Below are 16940 nucleotides of genomic sequence, written 5' to 3'. Positions count from 1 at the left end.
TGTTTTAAATAAATATAGTGACAGTTTGGTGCCTAATCTCCACCTGCCGTTAGTGTAGGGAATGAGAGGTGAGAAATTGTCACATAGAAATTGATTTTGACAACCACAGTTTAAGCAATACAAAACATCAAGTTAGTTTTGAAGCAGTAACTGCTTGACTGAAAGTGTTTGGGCTTCTAAGTGTGTTCATACCCACACTTGCAGTGCTTGCTACTTCGTTCCTTATGTCTTCTTCTGAGGTAGTTTTTTATCTAGTAGCTGAAGGATGATCTCTTTTGACCATATTCAAGCTCGAAAAAAATGGTCTATCTCCCTGCAAGAAAAAAGCTTACACAACTTAAAATAGTAAGTTTTCAACTTCTCCAAAATTACTTTGAAGACATTTAAACATTGTCCCGTAGATGATATTGATGCCTGAAAAATGAATGTAAGCCTAACAATAGATTAATCTTAGTTCCTTTTGCAGACTTGTAGGAAGCAATGAGTGCAGTGCTAAAAACTGCTCATATACTGCTGTATCTGTATGCAGCTGGAGACCTCTGGACAGGGTAATAACACTAGTCAGCAAAGATAATGACAGAAGTCTGACTGCTTGGTAGTGTTAAGCACAAACTGTTTTGTTTTGAGAAGAATGGTGGCATAACATGACTTCAACAATCCTGGGTGTGAAATCCTACTGAAATGGTAAACTTTGATTTTAAAATGTACTTGTTCTTTTCTTGACCTCAGTCAAGGAGACTTAGGAGAGACAAAGGAGCAGAGAGTAATTATTTGAAGTACAAGCAGATGCTACTCTAGTTTCTCAAGGAAGTTTCTTGCGTAGAAAGGCAGGGTTAAAGAAATTGAGCTTTTTGTATTGAAAACAATGCAATACTTTAGCCTGTCTTTCCAGCTTTTTCTTTGTATGACCTGTCATCTTAAGGATTAAGTGCCTTTAATAATAAAAGATTGAAGTGGGCTGGTAGAGGAGGGTCTTTCAGAATAGGTTTAAGTCATTTGCAAAATAGCAGGTTACATAAAAAGATGTGAGAAAGTTTTATTTTGTTACCAAGTCAAGATAGATTGAAGATGTGCCTTAGTTGTTAAAGATGTTCCTTAAGTGATTTGTTAGTTAACCTCATAACAATGGTCAATGATACTTATTTACTACTAGAAGTACTTTTGGGGGGGGGGTAAAAAAAAAAGGTGCTTCTGTTGCTTTTGAGGTTGCTGAAACAAATTGTCCTTGTCTGTCATATCAGGAGTGCTAGAGCCTGCTCTTCTGTATCTAGTGAAATACTCTCAGGTGTACCTGTGTACTTGAAGTGAAGAAGTAGAGGGGAGGAAGGAGGCTGTACTGTGCCCTGTAGCAACATGTACCTGTCCAGTATTGGTGAGGACTAAGAAGTGCCCTTTCAAAACTGAGTATCAAATTGAGAAGCAGGGGAGAAATAGTGCTCATTGCTGTAGAATCTGTTCTATACAGCGGGTAGGAAACAGCTTCTCTGAAATACACAGAATAACAGTGAGATTGATGGTGGGCTTGTGAGCTCGTTTATCTCAGGTGCTGTGTGGACTCCCAGAGCTGTGAGTTATGCAGTACAAGTGTTGGTTTTGATTTGAAGAGAAGCCTAGGTATTTATGTAACAATAATTGTATCAGAAAAGCTTTGGGAGTATCTATTTCTCTTAAGTTGTTCACTGTTAAGTGCTCTTACCTGTATTTTCACTTTGTCTGCTGTTGTTCCACACACCACTGCAGCACAATATTCCATGCAGGTTTTGTGGTTTCTGGTTTAAATGCTCATTAAATCTGTTCAGCTGAGTGTGTAAATCACACTGCAGCCTTGATATAGTTCTGGCTCTAAGCTGTATGTTCCCTTAGTAAGGAAGCAGCTGTATATCGCTCCAGTGCTAACAGTTTCCCCCCAAAAGAATCATTAAGTACTCGTGGGAGTGAAACTAGTGTCTCAGTTTATGATTGGAAAGGGTTAAAGCTACCTAACTACAGGAACAGTAGTGCAGAAATGGCGTTGATATTAAGGAAGATAAGATGTGATGTGTTGCTGCTCATACACTGGCTGGCCTAGCCTGCACGCTGAGATTTGGGCTGCCTTTGGTCTCCTTGTGGCTCTTGTGATGTTGCTGCAGCACCTGAAGATCCTGCTGCAATGAGGCTTTGCATCTGCTCGTTCAGAGCTGACTGCTCCATCGGAGGAGCTGTAGATGGGGATGTATGTCTGCATCAGTGACCTTCAGCTTACAGCCTGAGGATTCAGTGTAACTGCAGTCACTACAGGCACGCTGTGAACTGGGAAGCCTTGGGACAAAGGCATGGGTCCTGTCTGTCCACTCTTGGAAATGACGGCCACAGGCTTTGGAGAGAGGCCAGGAGAGAGGTGTGATTATGTTTCTAGCTCACTCTGGATTTGTCTGCAGACTGTGTATAGGACATACTTTGAAACAGCGTTAAAAAGTGAACGAGCCACTGTGAATTTAAAAGGAGTAATTGAATGTTTTCTTAGAAGTTGCTGAGTTTCCTAATCTGGAACGGAATCTTCTAAATGTGCATTAGACTTGCTACAGGTTTCCTATACTGAGCAGACAAGCGAAAATATATGAAAGAAGTGGTAAAAATAAAATTGGTTGGCCACCTTACCTATGTATTCCTATCTCCTGTCAGCATAATGCAGAGGACATCAGATGAGATTTTTGAAAGTGTAAGAACTTCGCTTAAACGGATTTACTGCTTTATTTTGGCCCTGTATCTGCTCTGTACCCACCAGTACAAAACACTCAGCATCTTGCCTTACAGAGCTAATGGGGCAAAACATTGAGACCTGAAAGAGGGCAAGACAAGTGTAAAAACCATGCAGTGTTCCTACTTACCTTCACAGCCTCATTTAGAAAAGCCCTAAATGCATGGGCATTGTCTCCTTTTGGCTGAGAGGTACAGATCAGATCCTGGCTATGCAAGTGTTATGAAGTTCCACCGCCGTGCTGTTTCCTGTTACGAATTTTAATTACTACTTTGAAACACTGGCTGATGGCTCTCGTGGTAGTCAGTGCACCCTCCCTTGTATTTTTTGGCTCTTGTTTTCCAAGCTCACGTGTTTTTAGAACGTTATATCTCACTGTTTTCTGTGGGGTTTTGTCCCAGTGACACAAACCAGCCTTGCTGGAGGAATGTGGGGGACAGGCGAGCAGCAGGAGCAGCCCGACTCGTGCAGGGGCCAGGATGGCAGCGTGTGCCTTGCTGCGGGAGCAGAGCCAGCCTTCCTGGGGGAGGCAGCTCCTGCAGGGAGCGAGCTGCCGTGCCCTGCCTTCCCCTGGGAACCGCAGCCCCGCGGAGCTACGGAAACTTCTTACGGGGTGGGAGATGCTGCTGTCGAGGTTAAGCCCTGCTTGGAGTCAGTTTGAGTTTTAGCATGAGAAGCCTCTCAGTTCTTGAAGCTGTTTTCCTAAAGAATCCCCCCGTTTTTCTTTTGAACTTCCTCATCAGAAGTTATTTGCGCGCTAGGCACGGCAGTTCGGTGTTGGAGATGCCATCATCTGTTGCTTTCAGCAGGCCAGAGGAGTTCCCGCAGTTGCAGCCAGGAGCGTTGAGTCCGTCCCGCAGGACGTGCCCTTTCAAACCGGCTCACGCGTGACGGCGGGCTCGGCGCCCACGGCAGCGCTCACCCCGGCCCGGGGCGAGCAGCGAAGCGTCCGGGGCGAGCGGGCGAGCATCCAGGGCCGCTGTGGGGCCGGGGGCTGTGGCGCTGCGGGGCGGGCGCTGCGGGGCCGCTTGCGCAGGGCCGGTACCTGTGCGGCGAGTGCGCTGCGCGGGGCTGCCGCGGGCCTGTGCCCTGGGCGAGGGGCGCCGGCGTCCGTGTCAGCCCCGGCGCTGGCATTTCAGCAATGCGGGGCTGGCTGCTCGTGCTGCCACGGCCAAGCTATAAGCAGCGAGTCTTTGCTCCACTTTTCCTCGCTCCGTGCCTCTGCTCCGCCCCGTCCGTGCTCCCCGCGCTGCTGAGATCAGCTTCCTGCTTTTCGTTTCCCTCGGAACAGCGCTGTTACTCCTCCCCCGAAAGAGTTATTTTGATCGGTGCGGAGCGGATCTGTGCGCGGCTGCGGGCTGTGCCGGTGCCGGGCGCTCGGCGGTGTGGCGGTGCGGAGCGGAGCGGCGGGGCTGCGGGCAGCATGGACGGGAACGCCGCCGTGCCAGCCCGGTGACCGCCGGGGCACACGAGGTGAGTGCCGTCCGACCCTGCCCGGTCCGGCCAGCCGTGCGGGAGGAGCCCGGAGACACAGCACAGCCCGGCGCAATAACAAGAAACGAGCAATTATCTTGTTACCGTCTCTGATTAGATGGTTTTGCTGCTACTAATACTGTAATGGAGTATACTCAGGAAATGATGTATTTTGTTGTAGCAAAGATCTGTAGTCAATGAAAGTTGATAGTTTTGTAAATATCTACGGTTTTTTTTCCCATTGAAAACTATAAATAGATATGACACAAATACAGCCATAAAGGACAGATGATAAAGGTAAAGTTTACTCTAAACAACTTTAAAAACCCAGTTACGTTGTTTCAGAACTTCTGCGTGGATTGAGTAATGTAAGAGAAGAGACTTCACTTTGGTTTAGTAATAACTGTGGATCTTGAACAGTGTGATGTATGTGAGGGAGCAATGTGATGTTATAACACAGAAATAAACTTATAGATATGAAAAGCAAAAGAAAAATGCTTTTTCAGTTGCTAGCATCCCTCAAAAAGGATGCCAGGTTGGTGAGAGAAAACAGTGTTTGGAATAATCTCAGTTACAGACAGACAACTTCTACGGAAAGGTGTGTGCTTACATTGTTGCATTGGATTTTTAAAATTACTTTACAGAGCGAAAAATGTAAATATCGCAGGTTCATTAATCAATTTTCAGCTTTTTAAATGGATGAGCACGATTCTTTACATTCCCTCAAAGTTCTGAAATTACTAATCTGTAAGTGATGGTAGTTTACACAAATACTTTGTGTTGTCATATTCTGCTTTAGCTGTATCTTTATTACTGCCTGTTAACAGTCAGATAAATGGGATGACTTGGTTTGCCCTGGCCATGATGCCCTGAGTGATTTTGCAGATGACCCTACCTGAGAAGCCACTCAAACACACAGCTGTGGTGGGCCAGCCTGGTGCTGGATGCTGCCACCACAGCTACAGGGCACTGCTGCAGGTCTGAGCTGCTCCCCAAGTGACAGCGGACAGTAGTAACTAATCAAAGATCTTGATCAGAATCATCTGAGGCCTAACCAGAATTGCTTATGCTCTTGGTCCAGACAAGAGTGTGTGATTTGAGTAGCTGTTTTCTGTCCTGGTAAATTTAATTTATTGATTGTTCTATAAAATGAAAGACATGGAACCTTTTATTAGATCTTTCAGTGAAGTTCTCCAGTAGCTTTGCTGAAAGACATTCTGGAAAAAACACATCTTTTAAATTTTGATGCATTTTGATGAAAAATGAGAGAGGTATAGAAAATTAGAAATCGGGGGTTTATTTCTGGTAGTATTTTTGGTTATGACTGACTTCCCATTTTTCCTTGGTGGAAGTTAGCTCTGCTTTTTTTCCAGCAGCCTTATATTTTAAAGGGGCTATCAAGAAGGCTGGAGCCTTTTTACAAGGGCATGTAGTGATGGAAGAAGGAAGCATGGCCTTAAACTGAAGAAGGGTAGGTTTAGATTAGATATTAGGAAGAAATTCTTCACTGTAATGGTGGTGAGGCACTGGATCAGGTTGCCCTGAGATGTTGACCCATCCATGGAGGTATTGAAGAGCAAGAGGAATGGAGCTCTGAGGTCTAGTTGAAGGTATCCCTGCCTGTGGCAGAGGGGTCAGAGCCAGATGATCTTTAAGGTCCCTTCCAGCCCCAACCGTTCTGTGATTTTATGCTTCTGTTTTTTATGTTTCTGATTGTTCAAGTTTCAGGGCAAGTAGAAGTCATGAGGGTGTTCTGTTACTGGCTCACACTTAATGCTTGCAGTTGAACAGCTTTGCAGGTAAAGGTATAAGACCAAAATAAAAGCAACAAACCACTTTTATAGCCCAGTCTGTGGCGTCCACTTGAGTATTGGTGGAGGAGCAGTGTATAGGAAATAATAGTAAAACTTCCAGTCATGTGTGGCCTTGCATCTTTTGTATTTGTTTTCATGTGCTGGGTATACTACGCTGAATGGTTTTGCCTCTATGCAATCTCTAAATTCATTGCTGCTAAATCACTTCTTGGTACAGACTTGTGCTCAAAAAATTAACCCTGTGTTATGTCATTATTCTTAGGGATAAAGTAGTAACTAAAGACATTTTATGTGCTGTGCACATTGTAGCGTGTGTTAAAAAGACAACACAAGCCCATTTGCTTCAGTGTGTTGAATCTAAAGATAATTCTACGTGCTAATATTTTCACAAAAAATGTGTGGTAAATGTGCTTATGCTATAGATGCAAATGTATTTCCTATGTGGGCCCAAGCATCAACTCTTATTTGCCAAAGTTACTACCTTTTTATTTGCATTCTGCCAGTAAAGAAACTCTGTAACACTGAGTACCTCAGCATAATGTGAAGCATCAAGCGCAACAACCATTGGACCTTTGTGCTGTTTTATTCAGTTTGTACCTATTTTGAACATTTCAGTTATAATTGATAGGAGGCTGCTGTAAAAAAATCAGACCTGTATCAATAAAGGCTTCTTACCAGTGTCTCTACATTTGATTTTTATAACTGATTTTCTTGCTTCACTGACAGCTAGAGTCGAAGGCATTTGCTGCTTCTCTCTCATACTTTGGCAACCTAGTTTTCTCTTAGCTTGTAGAAATTGGTTAATGTATCTTGGAATCTGCCAAAGGGGGATGAGAAGTTGTGTCTGTAAGCTGGATACTTCCTCACTGGAGAGATCACAAGGGTACTAATAAGTGCTCTGTATTTGTAGGCATGAAGAGAATGGCTCCCAGAGTATTTTTTTCACCTTCAATATGTGTTATATTGACCCCATCTCCATCATAGATAGAAGATACAGACATTATTTGAATTATAGCTCCTTGACAAAGAAGTGGAATAAGACATATTTGACAGAAGTAATAGTGAATCACTATATTTAAATGGCAGCACTATTACTGAAAGTCCAAGTCTCAGACATTTGCATCTTACCTCATGGTGCCATGCTGGTGTTTTTGTTGTATAATGAACAAATTTTGTTGCATAATGGAGGAATGATCATAGATAAAATTAATGGTTTTGATTAGCTTAACTCTTTCTGTTTAAAGACAGAAGTGACCACTATTGGTGGACCACCTGATGTGCTGTGAGTCAGACCTAAGAACTGAACAGTTCTGTTGTCCCTTAAAAAGGGGTCCAGGAATGCACAGTAGAAAGCAGGACAGGGGACACAACTCATTTTGGTTTCAGAGCTGGCCTGTGCTTGCTGCTTGTCAAGCTAGAGCCTTAAGGGCAGGCTAAGTAAAGTGCAAGAGGAGGAGGATGTATCTCCAGAAATAGAGCAGTACTGTCTATTTCTTCTACAAGGGACTTACATGTGTTTTTTAAACATGATTTTGCAGTCTGGATAGTTTCCAGAGCAGATAGGATCAGTTAGTTACTGATGCTGAAGATAACATCTTTAATTGGGATGTTGTTTTTTATCTTTCTCCTGTGATCCTTTCTGATGTTGATGTTGTAAAGTGTGAATTTCATCAGTTACTCTTGAGATTTTCACTAGTGGTAGACTACCTAAAAAAGAGCAGATAGCTTCTCCTCAAGTGGCCTGTAAAAAAATACATTTCTCTGCATAATATTCTAATTTTTTTTTGTTTTGTTTTTTTGAATGGCAGGGTGATATTAGTTGCTCGTGTGTGATTTGTGGAGTTCAGGAAGTTTTTGGTTTCAAGCTTTTGTCGCGGCTCAGGTGCTGGCAAAACCAACAAAAGATATTCAGCATGCATTCACTGGGGCTGTGTTTTGGCTAGAGAAGTTGCATGTTGCATCCCAAGGTAAAGTTCCTGTTCTGGAATTTGCTAATGTAGACCTGTGCGTTTTGTTTGGGGCCTGATTGCTTTCTGTGAGACTTTATGCAAGTACAGAAATCCATGCTAGTGGATTTTCACAAGGGATAAAAGGTCAGTGTTTACTTTGCTTGGAAATTGCTGAGATGGTAGAGTTTGGAGTTGAAAATGTCATCTCTGCTCTTTCCTTTGCCCTATGAAAGTAAACTGAAAGCTATAAAAAAGTTTGGCATATTGAGCCTTCAGATTTTTGAGTAATATTTTAGGGTACCATAAGCTGCAAAATTATACTGTTTAATGAAAACTTTATACAAAGCAAAAGCTTTATTTGTGGGAGAGTAACGGAAGGAATGATAGTTTCAGGATGAGAAAGAAAACTTACTTTAATGTCCCTATCAAGGTTGCACAACTTTTTTAAAGCCAAAAGGACTGAAATAAAAAATACCCTTGAAACACAACAAAAATTATAGAATTGGCAACTTTGATTGTATCTTTCTTTTAGAGGGAAAAATAAGATTCTCTCTTTTTGCTGTAAATGGAGAAGGTATTTGTTAAGAGTAAACCCCAATAATAATGCTTTCTTTGGTAGCCAAGTTACGGCACAATTGAAGTCACCTTCAATCCTCAAGAATTGATGCATCTGGGCTATGGCCATGGCTTGTAAGAACCCAGCTTCTACTGGTGAGGACACAGGGATGCTGCCCCTGTTGCAACACCTTCTAACAGTGCTGTGTCCACCCTCCTCATGGACGTGGTGTAACAGCAGCAGCTTGGACCGTTCTCCTTGGACATCTGTGTGGGGTGATGCTGGGAAGCACGGTCACAGCACTGGAGGGACTTTGCAGGGGGCTGGGGTTATGTGCTGCTTTGGGACAGTCTTCCCTGATGGCCAGCTAGCCTGAGTTGAAATGTGGAACTTGAGTATGGAAAGGTATTTTGTAATACTTAACAGATTACTTCTTTTTTCAAAAGCAGCCGCAGAAGGTGCTGCCAGAAAAACCTGTGCATTTCAGCTGAAGATGAGCAGGATCTGCTGCAGGGGAAAGCTACTGAAAATGTATCCACCCCTTTTTATCTGTACAATAAAGTGCTTTTTATGAGATCAGAAGGTTAAAATATCCCTTTCAAATTAAAGGGATAGCTTTATGCAGATGTTCAAACAAAATATTTTTCCCAAACTAATTTAAAAATTAAACTGTCTGTCGAAATGAGTTTTCTTGTTCCCAGCTGTCTACGAGAATCTATAAGGGTACTTTAAATTTAAAATTGTAGTAATGTAGCTGTGACTGTTCCAAACTTTACTAAAATATTCAATTTTTGTAACTGATGCTGCCCGTCAAAGCTTGTTAATGTAGGGAGTAACGTGGAAGTAGCAAACAGGTGTGTAAAAACCTGGAAGCTTTTTGGATGAAGATGCAGGCAAATTCCACGTGGACCTATTGTGCATTGACAAAACCTCAGTAAGCAGAATTTTGGTGGAACTCACTCAAGAAGCAGGTTCTTGCTAGTCAGGATCAGTAAAGAGTTACTAGATTTCAGGTATTTCCTTCTCCCTTCAAGGTTCCAATAAATTAGGCAGCTAGCCAGGCCCCTGTGAAAAAAAACAATGGTATTTTCTAACAACACAACTGAGGCCTTCCCATCTGTAGCTGTGCTCATGGTTTATTCAAAATGATCACAGGAATAAGACTCAGGTAGTGGTTTTCTGAATTAGATGCTGGACTTTCACTAAATGTCTGACTTGAGTCACTGCTCTGTGCATTCTGAATCTGCACCTGGAAGTGTTTGCTGCAGATACTGACATCTGCTTTCTGGTGGACCTGGAGTGAGACAAGGAATCCAAATTGATGTGTTGAAGTGGTGGTTAGGCAGAGGAAAAATAGGTAGTTTCCTGGTGAGCTTTCATAAGAAGTGAATATATTCTAAATAGTATCATCAGTTTACACTGTTGCTTGTAACTAAATTTTCTGCAGTATGAGTTGACAAATGCACATAAAAACAGATGAATCCTTTGCTTTTGGCAGTTCTAAGAGGTATTTCAGCTTGTCCTGCAGGTCCTTAGGGAAAAACATCTTCAGTTGACTGATAACTCTTTAGCACATTTCTGCTGAGTGATTAAAGTGCAAATAGAGGCTGTAGAGATGCTTAGGCTTCAGTCAGTAATGTGTTTAAGATGGTCAACCTCGTTGATTTATACCAAGAAATAATTAGTTCTTGAACACTGTGCCATCCCTTGAAGATGATTAAGGAACATAATATGCTCCATTTGTTGAACCTGGTGGGGATCAAGGGGGGCAGGCAGCTCCCCAGCTAACCAACGTTCCCAGGTAGTCTGTGGTAAGACCTCTAGAAAAGGCATATTATGGCTGTCTTTTGGGGTGATAGAAGCCTGGGCAATATCATAAACCATTTAGCAAAACAAAGTATGCCAACCTAAGTATTTGCAGCACTAACAAAGTACATGTTTTGTACCAAGTACCATGCTTTGGCTGATCTGCATATTAAGAATAGTAGAAGGTTCAGAAGGAGCTTCCCACTTTAATTGTGATGCAGAGAGGGAGGGGCTTAAGGAGTGGCTCTGGTATTTTGCAATTTCTTGTGTTTTCAAGTCTGCTACAAATTTTGTTTATTGCACATCTCCTTTGCAAAACAGGCCTACTGTGTGGCGTTCACTTTTATCTTGCATGTACCTGCAGATAAGTATGTATAGATACCCACACATGTAAACACGTGTATGTGTATGTAACAGAAAAAGTATGTGCATCTTTGCTGTAGTAACAGGACAAAATGAGCTATTCTTGAGCCTCATTCACTCTTGCAGCTCACTGAAAACATGAGACAAGGCAATGAGACTTGGCCTGACACAGTAGATAAGAGTAGACCTCTGGTACTGTCTGTTACTCATTTCATCAGTGACTTTTTTTTGGCATCGTATTTTGGCATCTCCAGTAGAGAGCCCAACCTTTCACGGTTGTTACCAAAGAGCATCTTATTTTTAAAATACACAGATAAATAAATAAAGTTAGAGGGAGTTAAATTTGTGTATAAATAAAAATTCAAATAAAGTCAGTGTTAAATAAAGTCTTAAGAGTGGCCTTATCTTTCATATGATTCTGGCCAGTTAAGGCTGCAAAATATTGATACTATTTTTATTGACAGTACAAATTAGGCCTGTTTAAGAACTGGAGAAATAGATCTTGGTAGTGCCTCTACAAACCTCTGAGTTGCAGAACTCTTTTCTTACTTCAGGTACCTCTGTGACTGGACTGCTGAGCAGTGAGTAGCAAGCAATAGCTCTTGGTGATTTACTGACCTAAAAGGATAAGGTGTCCCCCGTTTTGGAGGAATAAATGTGCTTTAGAGTCAGTCTTTTTGCAGGTCCTCCACATAGGGCAAATCTGAGCAACACTTAATTTGTTAGACATGTGCAGCAAGGTGGAGGTGTTGCCTCCTGGGATCAGAGCTTTAAACATCACTTAGCTGCTGCTCATGCCCTCACCATTTTGAAGGAATCTTCTCTGTTTAATTCTGACTTTATGGCTTGCAAGGTCTTTTTATACTTGTGATACTGTTTTCCACCTTCAACTGCAGCTTGAAATAGGTTGGAGCTTCTTAACCATGTAAACGATAATTTGCATTTTATAGCAGAAATAAATATTTCACTTGCTTTACCTGAATGATGAATAGGATTGATGGAAGAAGCTAAATGACACCTTTGTAACTGAGGTGATCGAGGCAGGTAGAAGCTCAGAATCACATGGAGGTTAACTATGAATTTAAGGAAGTCTTTTGGTTTCCTTGAAAGGTTTGGAGAACCTATGGTTCCTTATTTTGGAGGTGAGGAGGGGAAGCTGCTGTTGCTGGGATTAAGTTAGAGGATGTTAAACTGCATGACAGGGTGTAAGGGGGCATGTTATAAAATGGTGGGGAAGTTGTGTGTGTGTGATGATTTACACCTGATGCTCACTGTATTAAACTCATCTCTGATCAACAGTTTAAACATTCAAAGAGAAGATAGGCAAATAGCAATCTCTAGTCTGTGAAGGAGGAGTAGCAACATGTTCTTCCAGGGTCTGGAATTAGTGTGGCAGGAAAGTGATTTCCAGGAACAAAAAAAAAATTTAAGACAATCTTGACTAATTGCTTTGTAATTCAGTCACTCAACAGGTAACACAGATTAACACAGAGTAAAAAGAATGGATCTGAGTTTGTTTTAAAACTAAGGTGTTGATATGAAAAATCAGTACCAGTTTTTTGACTTTCTTACATAGCTGAAATGGCCATTCATTTGAGGAGTGAATATTTGATGTTTTCACATAAAATTATGCGCTTAAATTTTTGGAGTGTACCCAGCTGGAGGGGTTGTACAGAGAACTGATAGCACATTAGAAATATTTATGAAGCTTAGTAAGATTTTTATAGATGTTAATACTGTTTGTCAAAGTGTTATTTTAACGCATATTTCAGATACCTGTTTAACCTATTATGGTTCTTTCTTTTGCATGTTATTAGGTAGATGGTTTTCCCATGGCTGTGAGACCGTACCTAAATGTTCATGTGCTTTGTCCAAGCCTACACAGTGGGTTTGTGGCAGAGGAGGGATGTGGGCCAAGGAAGATCCCTTGGCTTGCCCTGCTGCTGCTTAGCAGTTTAATCCATGTCACCTGAACTGCTGCTTCCCAGGGGTAGCAACATTACTCAGAAAAGGTTTGCCCACCCCTGAAGAGGAACAGGCAGCTGCACAAAGGTTAGAAATAACATAGCCATGTGTCCTTCCAAGCATGTTTAGGGAGAGAACATGATTTTGGCTTGACATGGGCTGGAAGTGGGAAACTGATACCTAGGGCACCCTAAGGAGCATCAGCAGGGAACATAATGAGCAAGGCTGCAAGGATCATGTTCAGATACTGGACCTGCAGTGGACTCTTGTCAGTGTTTGTGTGCTTTAAGGGGTAAAAAACCTTGTCTTGCCCTGGCAACTGGACTACAGAAGCTGGGGAGGCTGCAGGAATTGTTTGTGGCCACTAGATGACTCCTTCAGCCTGCTGGTGGATAAACTCAGAGCTGGAAAAAAGTCTGAAGAGTTGATGCCGGAAGGAGGGACCGTTCTGGGTCTGTTCTGAGAGAAGTGTTCCAAATTAAATGGGTTGTGTATTGCCCAGCTGATGGAAGTGTTAATATGGTTTTTAGTTTGAGTTGAAGTAGGTCAGGGTAATAAAACTCTACAGATGACTAATTTGGGATGTTTGTTCATAAGTTTGCATTTTCAAAACAACCTTAGTAAGGTCAGACTGGATTCACTGATACAGTTAACATGTGAAGAAACTAATTTTACAAGTTGTACTACTTGTTGACTAGACTGCAAGTGACACCTGGGTTTGTGAGGGGCTCTGGCTCTTACTTTGCCAGCTTTCATGAAAAGAAAGCTCACTGAACACTCCACCCAAATCAGCAGCAACATAATGCTTATCTTTGCCTCTTCTTTCTATCTTGTAGGTTCGGCAAGACAAATCCTGTTAGGCTGGGAAAAATGTAAGCAGACTCTACTGCAGTTAAGGCCTAGACAGAATTCCCACAAACTCACTGCAAATTTCATTGCCTGTTTAGAGGATCCACTCACCTTCTGATGCTCAGTATTAAATAATCTTCCTGTCATTTAGAGTGAGTGCAGATAATGCTTTAGTTTCATAAATATGTATCTGCCAATGTCTGTACTAAGTGTGTAGTCCCTTTATTGAGGTAATTAGATGATGAGGTGGTTCTGATGTTGTTTCATGTGTTTCCTCACATCTGTTTTTATTTCTGAGATGTAATAATGAATCAGTAGTTGCCATTAAATGTGACCAGTTCATGGTGGAAAATATGTGCTGGATAAAACAATCGTGGCCATGGCTGATTTTTTTTAAATTCAAAACTGTTCTTGTAAGCCAAGAATCTTACAGCAATAAGACTTGTCCCTGATCTATAGCTTGATCTGTAGAGTTTTTACATTATTCTTTGAAACTGTGAAGTCTGAGTGCTTCAGGGTTTGTGGTAAGCATACCATTAATCTTGTTTTTAAACTTAATGCACAGTAAGAGTGTCATGTTTGGAAGTTTTCTTCAGCTAAAGTTTTTTTCTCTCTTGAATACATAAGACCTGTTGGTAAGTCCAAAACTTCTTCAGAGTTAGCTTTCAAAAATGCAGTTCTGGATTGAGTCTTTGCAAACCAGGACTAGAATTTTCTTGACCCAAACCAGGTTTCTTTTGAGGGTTATGTTTACCCAGTGGCATATTGGGGTTTAGTTTTTTGGATGTATCACAAAGATATGGTATAAAAGCAACTCTTGTATGAGATTTTCAGTTACTTTCTATTTATGCAGTTACTTTCTATTTATTTACAGTTCTTTGTGTGAATGTATGCAAACATACTTTGTCTCCTGCTTTCCAAATATGCATGCCTTGCCACACATTCACAGGCATCCTTCTCTTCCTTCCTTGTTTTCTGCCCCAAGACCCTGCTTTTGAGATTGTATTTAAAAGCTGTGATACAGCAATTTTATACTGGTCTAAAGAGAAACTGCATAGTCTGTAATTTAGACTAATCATTTGTAGATAAACCATGACAGAATTGATGAGGAGAAATACTGAAAAAAGAAACTGGATTTTGGCATTTGCTTAAATAATTTCCATCTGTCTTGTTGCTGTGTCATTATTTTGTTACACTAAGTGTTCTGTTTAACTTGCTTTCTGAGATTTCCATGTTTTTTTTCTGTTTATTTAAAGGCTGTAGTTCTGAGGAGATGCCTTGCATGGTTTAATTAAAAGGCCATGAAGGAATATTCAGGGGCAAGGCCAGGAGCAAAGCTAATGGCTGTCTATTTAAACTTAGTTTGGGTGTGTTCAGTACATTGATCTCCTATGTGCTGCAAGAGAAATAAAACTGCTGCACCATGTTGAGATGAGGCTAATAAAGTGTAAAGAAAAAAACTAAAGGAAAAAATACCTAATCCTGTAGTTCCCATTAGATTCTAACTCTGAAAAGTGTTTTATTGTTGGATTTATGCTTTTTCTGCTGCTGTCAGTGTTGGTTGTAGATATGAATAGAAGGCAGCATGTGTAGCGTGGATCAAAGTGAGGTGAATGAGCTGAATTGGAAATTTACCATGCTTGAGCTAAGCTGGCAGTGGAAATGACATGAGCAGCTTAGTTTTATTTAGAGCTGTGTAAAGGGAGAGGCGTTCATGTGTGTGCATGTGTGCAGGTCCTATCTCCCCCAGCGTCTGCCTTGTCCCTCTTCTCGTTGTCCTGGGCCCCAAGTGACGTGCTGGAACATACAGGTTATCAGGTCTGAGCGCATCTGGCATTTCAGGAATTAGCTGGGCTGCTGCAGCAGTTGGGAGCACAAGGGATGGTGGCATATTTTATGTTCAGCTTCCTCTCTGAAGTGGCTGAGCTGAGTCAGGCAGCAGGGAAAAGGCTGAGCAAGGCACTGATGTTTCACTGCAGACTGCTGGTGTGCTTGCCTGCCTTCTTGCCCTGTTCACTGTGATCTGCTGATGGAATAGCCAGTCCCTTTGATATTTTTGTCCCAGTCCTTAGCATAGTCAATGTTCAGAATGGTTAATAGTCATACTTCATAACGTTATGGCTTGTTGTAGAAAGACCTGGGAAGGGAGTACTGAGAAGGGTCAGGCAGAGACAGATAATGACCATTGCACTGTGTTTACTTAGGGAAGGGGGGGAAAAAACCACCCCAAATCTAAATTCAAACTGTCTCAGAGTCTGAGAAACTTCTGAGTAAAGAGAATTTTGTTTGAGGCAAGGTCATATGGCAATTTAACTTAAGCAAGTTACTGCATTTAAGGTTAAGAAGGAAAGCTTCAGGTATTTCTTACCCACTCCTATTTTCACCTCAAATGCAAGCATTTGATTATGAAGCAAGATTTAACTGAGAACTTGAAATACTGTTGACGACTGTTTGCAGGAAGTTTTTATTTTTTCATTCGTGCATTGAATTACATACCTGTAAACTGAATGTGTCTTAAAACAAGAGCTCCTAAAACTTTTTATTTATCCTTCAAAACCTCAGGGTATCTTCATACCTTAACGTTGTATTTTGCAAAGGTTTATACCTGTATTACCATCATCTGTAGCACAGGGAACATTGCACTAGTGCTCTTCTGTCACCTGGAGTCTTTTCCAGCATCAGTTTTAGAAGTCAGGTTTCATTTCCTAGTGCCAATATTGACACAGTTGTGATTCGGGTGTGTTTAGTGCTCACTCTGAAGAGGGTGTATTCTTTGATGTGCATCCAGAAAATTGTTTTGTTGTGGGTAGGATTTCTATTGTACATGGGCACCAGGGTTCCCTCTAGGATTAGATTTCCTCATCCTCCCAAAGCTGCTTTGAGAAGAATGCTTTTTGTACTGCTGAGAATTGGATTTGGCGTCAAAGCCTGTTCCAGTGCATTGTGTACCAGCTGCATAGGGCACCCGGCAGTGCACAAGTGTCCTCCCAGCCCTGGTGACCAAACTCCTGCCATCTTCTTTACCCTTCCTAGCTCTTGGAACAGGAAAACTACAGAAAAAGACTGCTGAAATGCTTAAATTGCAGTTGTTAGTGCTAATACCTCATTTTAGGATGATACCACTGCTAATTTCACTGGTTTCTTAGGAATCCTCTGAAGTTAGTCATAATTTCAGTCTGTCTCCTTTCCTGCATTGTATTTCTAGGTAATGTGCAACTAAGCAATCTATTTATGGCTTGTGCCAATGCATCATGCTGGATAAGATGACACATAATTTTGAATTAAGGAAGGGATAAAAATCTGTGTTTATTTAATAGGGCTTGGTTCGTTAACTGAGTTGTGGCAGAAACTACGTGAGGTGGTACTAGAGAAACAAAAGTAACACCTCACACTGGCCAAGCCTCTATCTAGAGCAGCTGAAAGTTGTA

The 16940-nt window shown here is 41.6% G+C and overlaps 1 protein-coding gene across 8 annotated transcripts in view; it reads left to right on the top strand.

The window, feature by feature from the left end:
• BBX (BBX high mobility group box domain containing) overlaps window positions 1-16940 on the top strand; it is a 144283-nt gene that overhangs the window by 27547 nt on the left and 99796 nt on the right. For 3 of the 8 annotated variants that reach the window (XM_033053613.2, XM_033053612.2, XM_033053605.2), the window contains exon 1: window positions 7974-7991. The exons of 3 other annotated variants lie outside the window; for them this stretch is intronic. In XM_033053613.2, the coding sequence (XP_032909504.1) occupies window positions 7977-7991 (15 nt within the window). In that variant the 5' untranslated portion in view covers window positions 7974-7976. Of the gene's footprint in view, window positions 1-4171; window positions 4211-7973; window positions 7992-13499; window positions 13536-16940 lie in introns of those variants that run through there. 2 more of the 8 variants (XM_033053607.2, XM_033053611.2) reach the window with 2 other exon arrangements.

Source organism: Catharus ustulatus, chromosome 2 (genome assembly GCF_009819885.2).
Source record: "Catharus ustulatus isolate bCatUst1 chromosome 2, bCatUst1.pri.v2, whole genome shotgun sequence".
Taxonomy (NCBI): Eukaryota; Metazoa; Chordata; class Aves; order Passeriformes; family Turdidae; genus Catharus; species Catharus ustulatus.
Note: the sequence above shows the minus strand (reverse complement) of the source record. Positions and strands in the feature narration are given on the sequence as shown.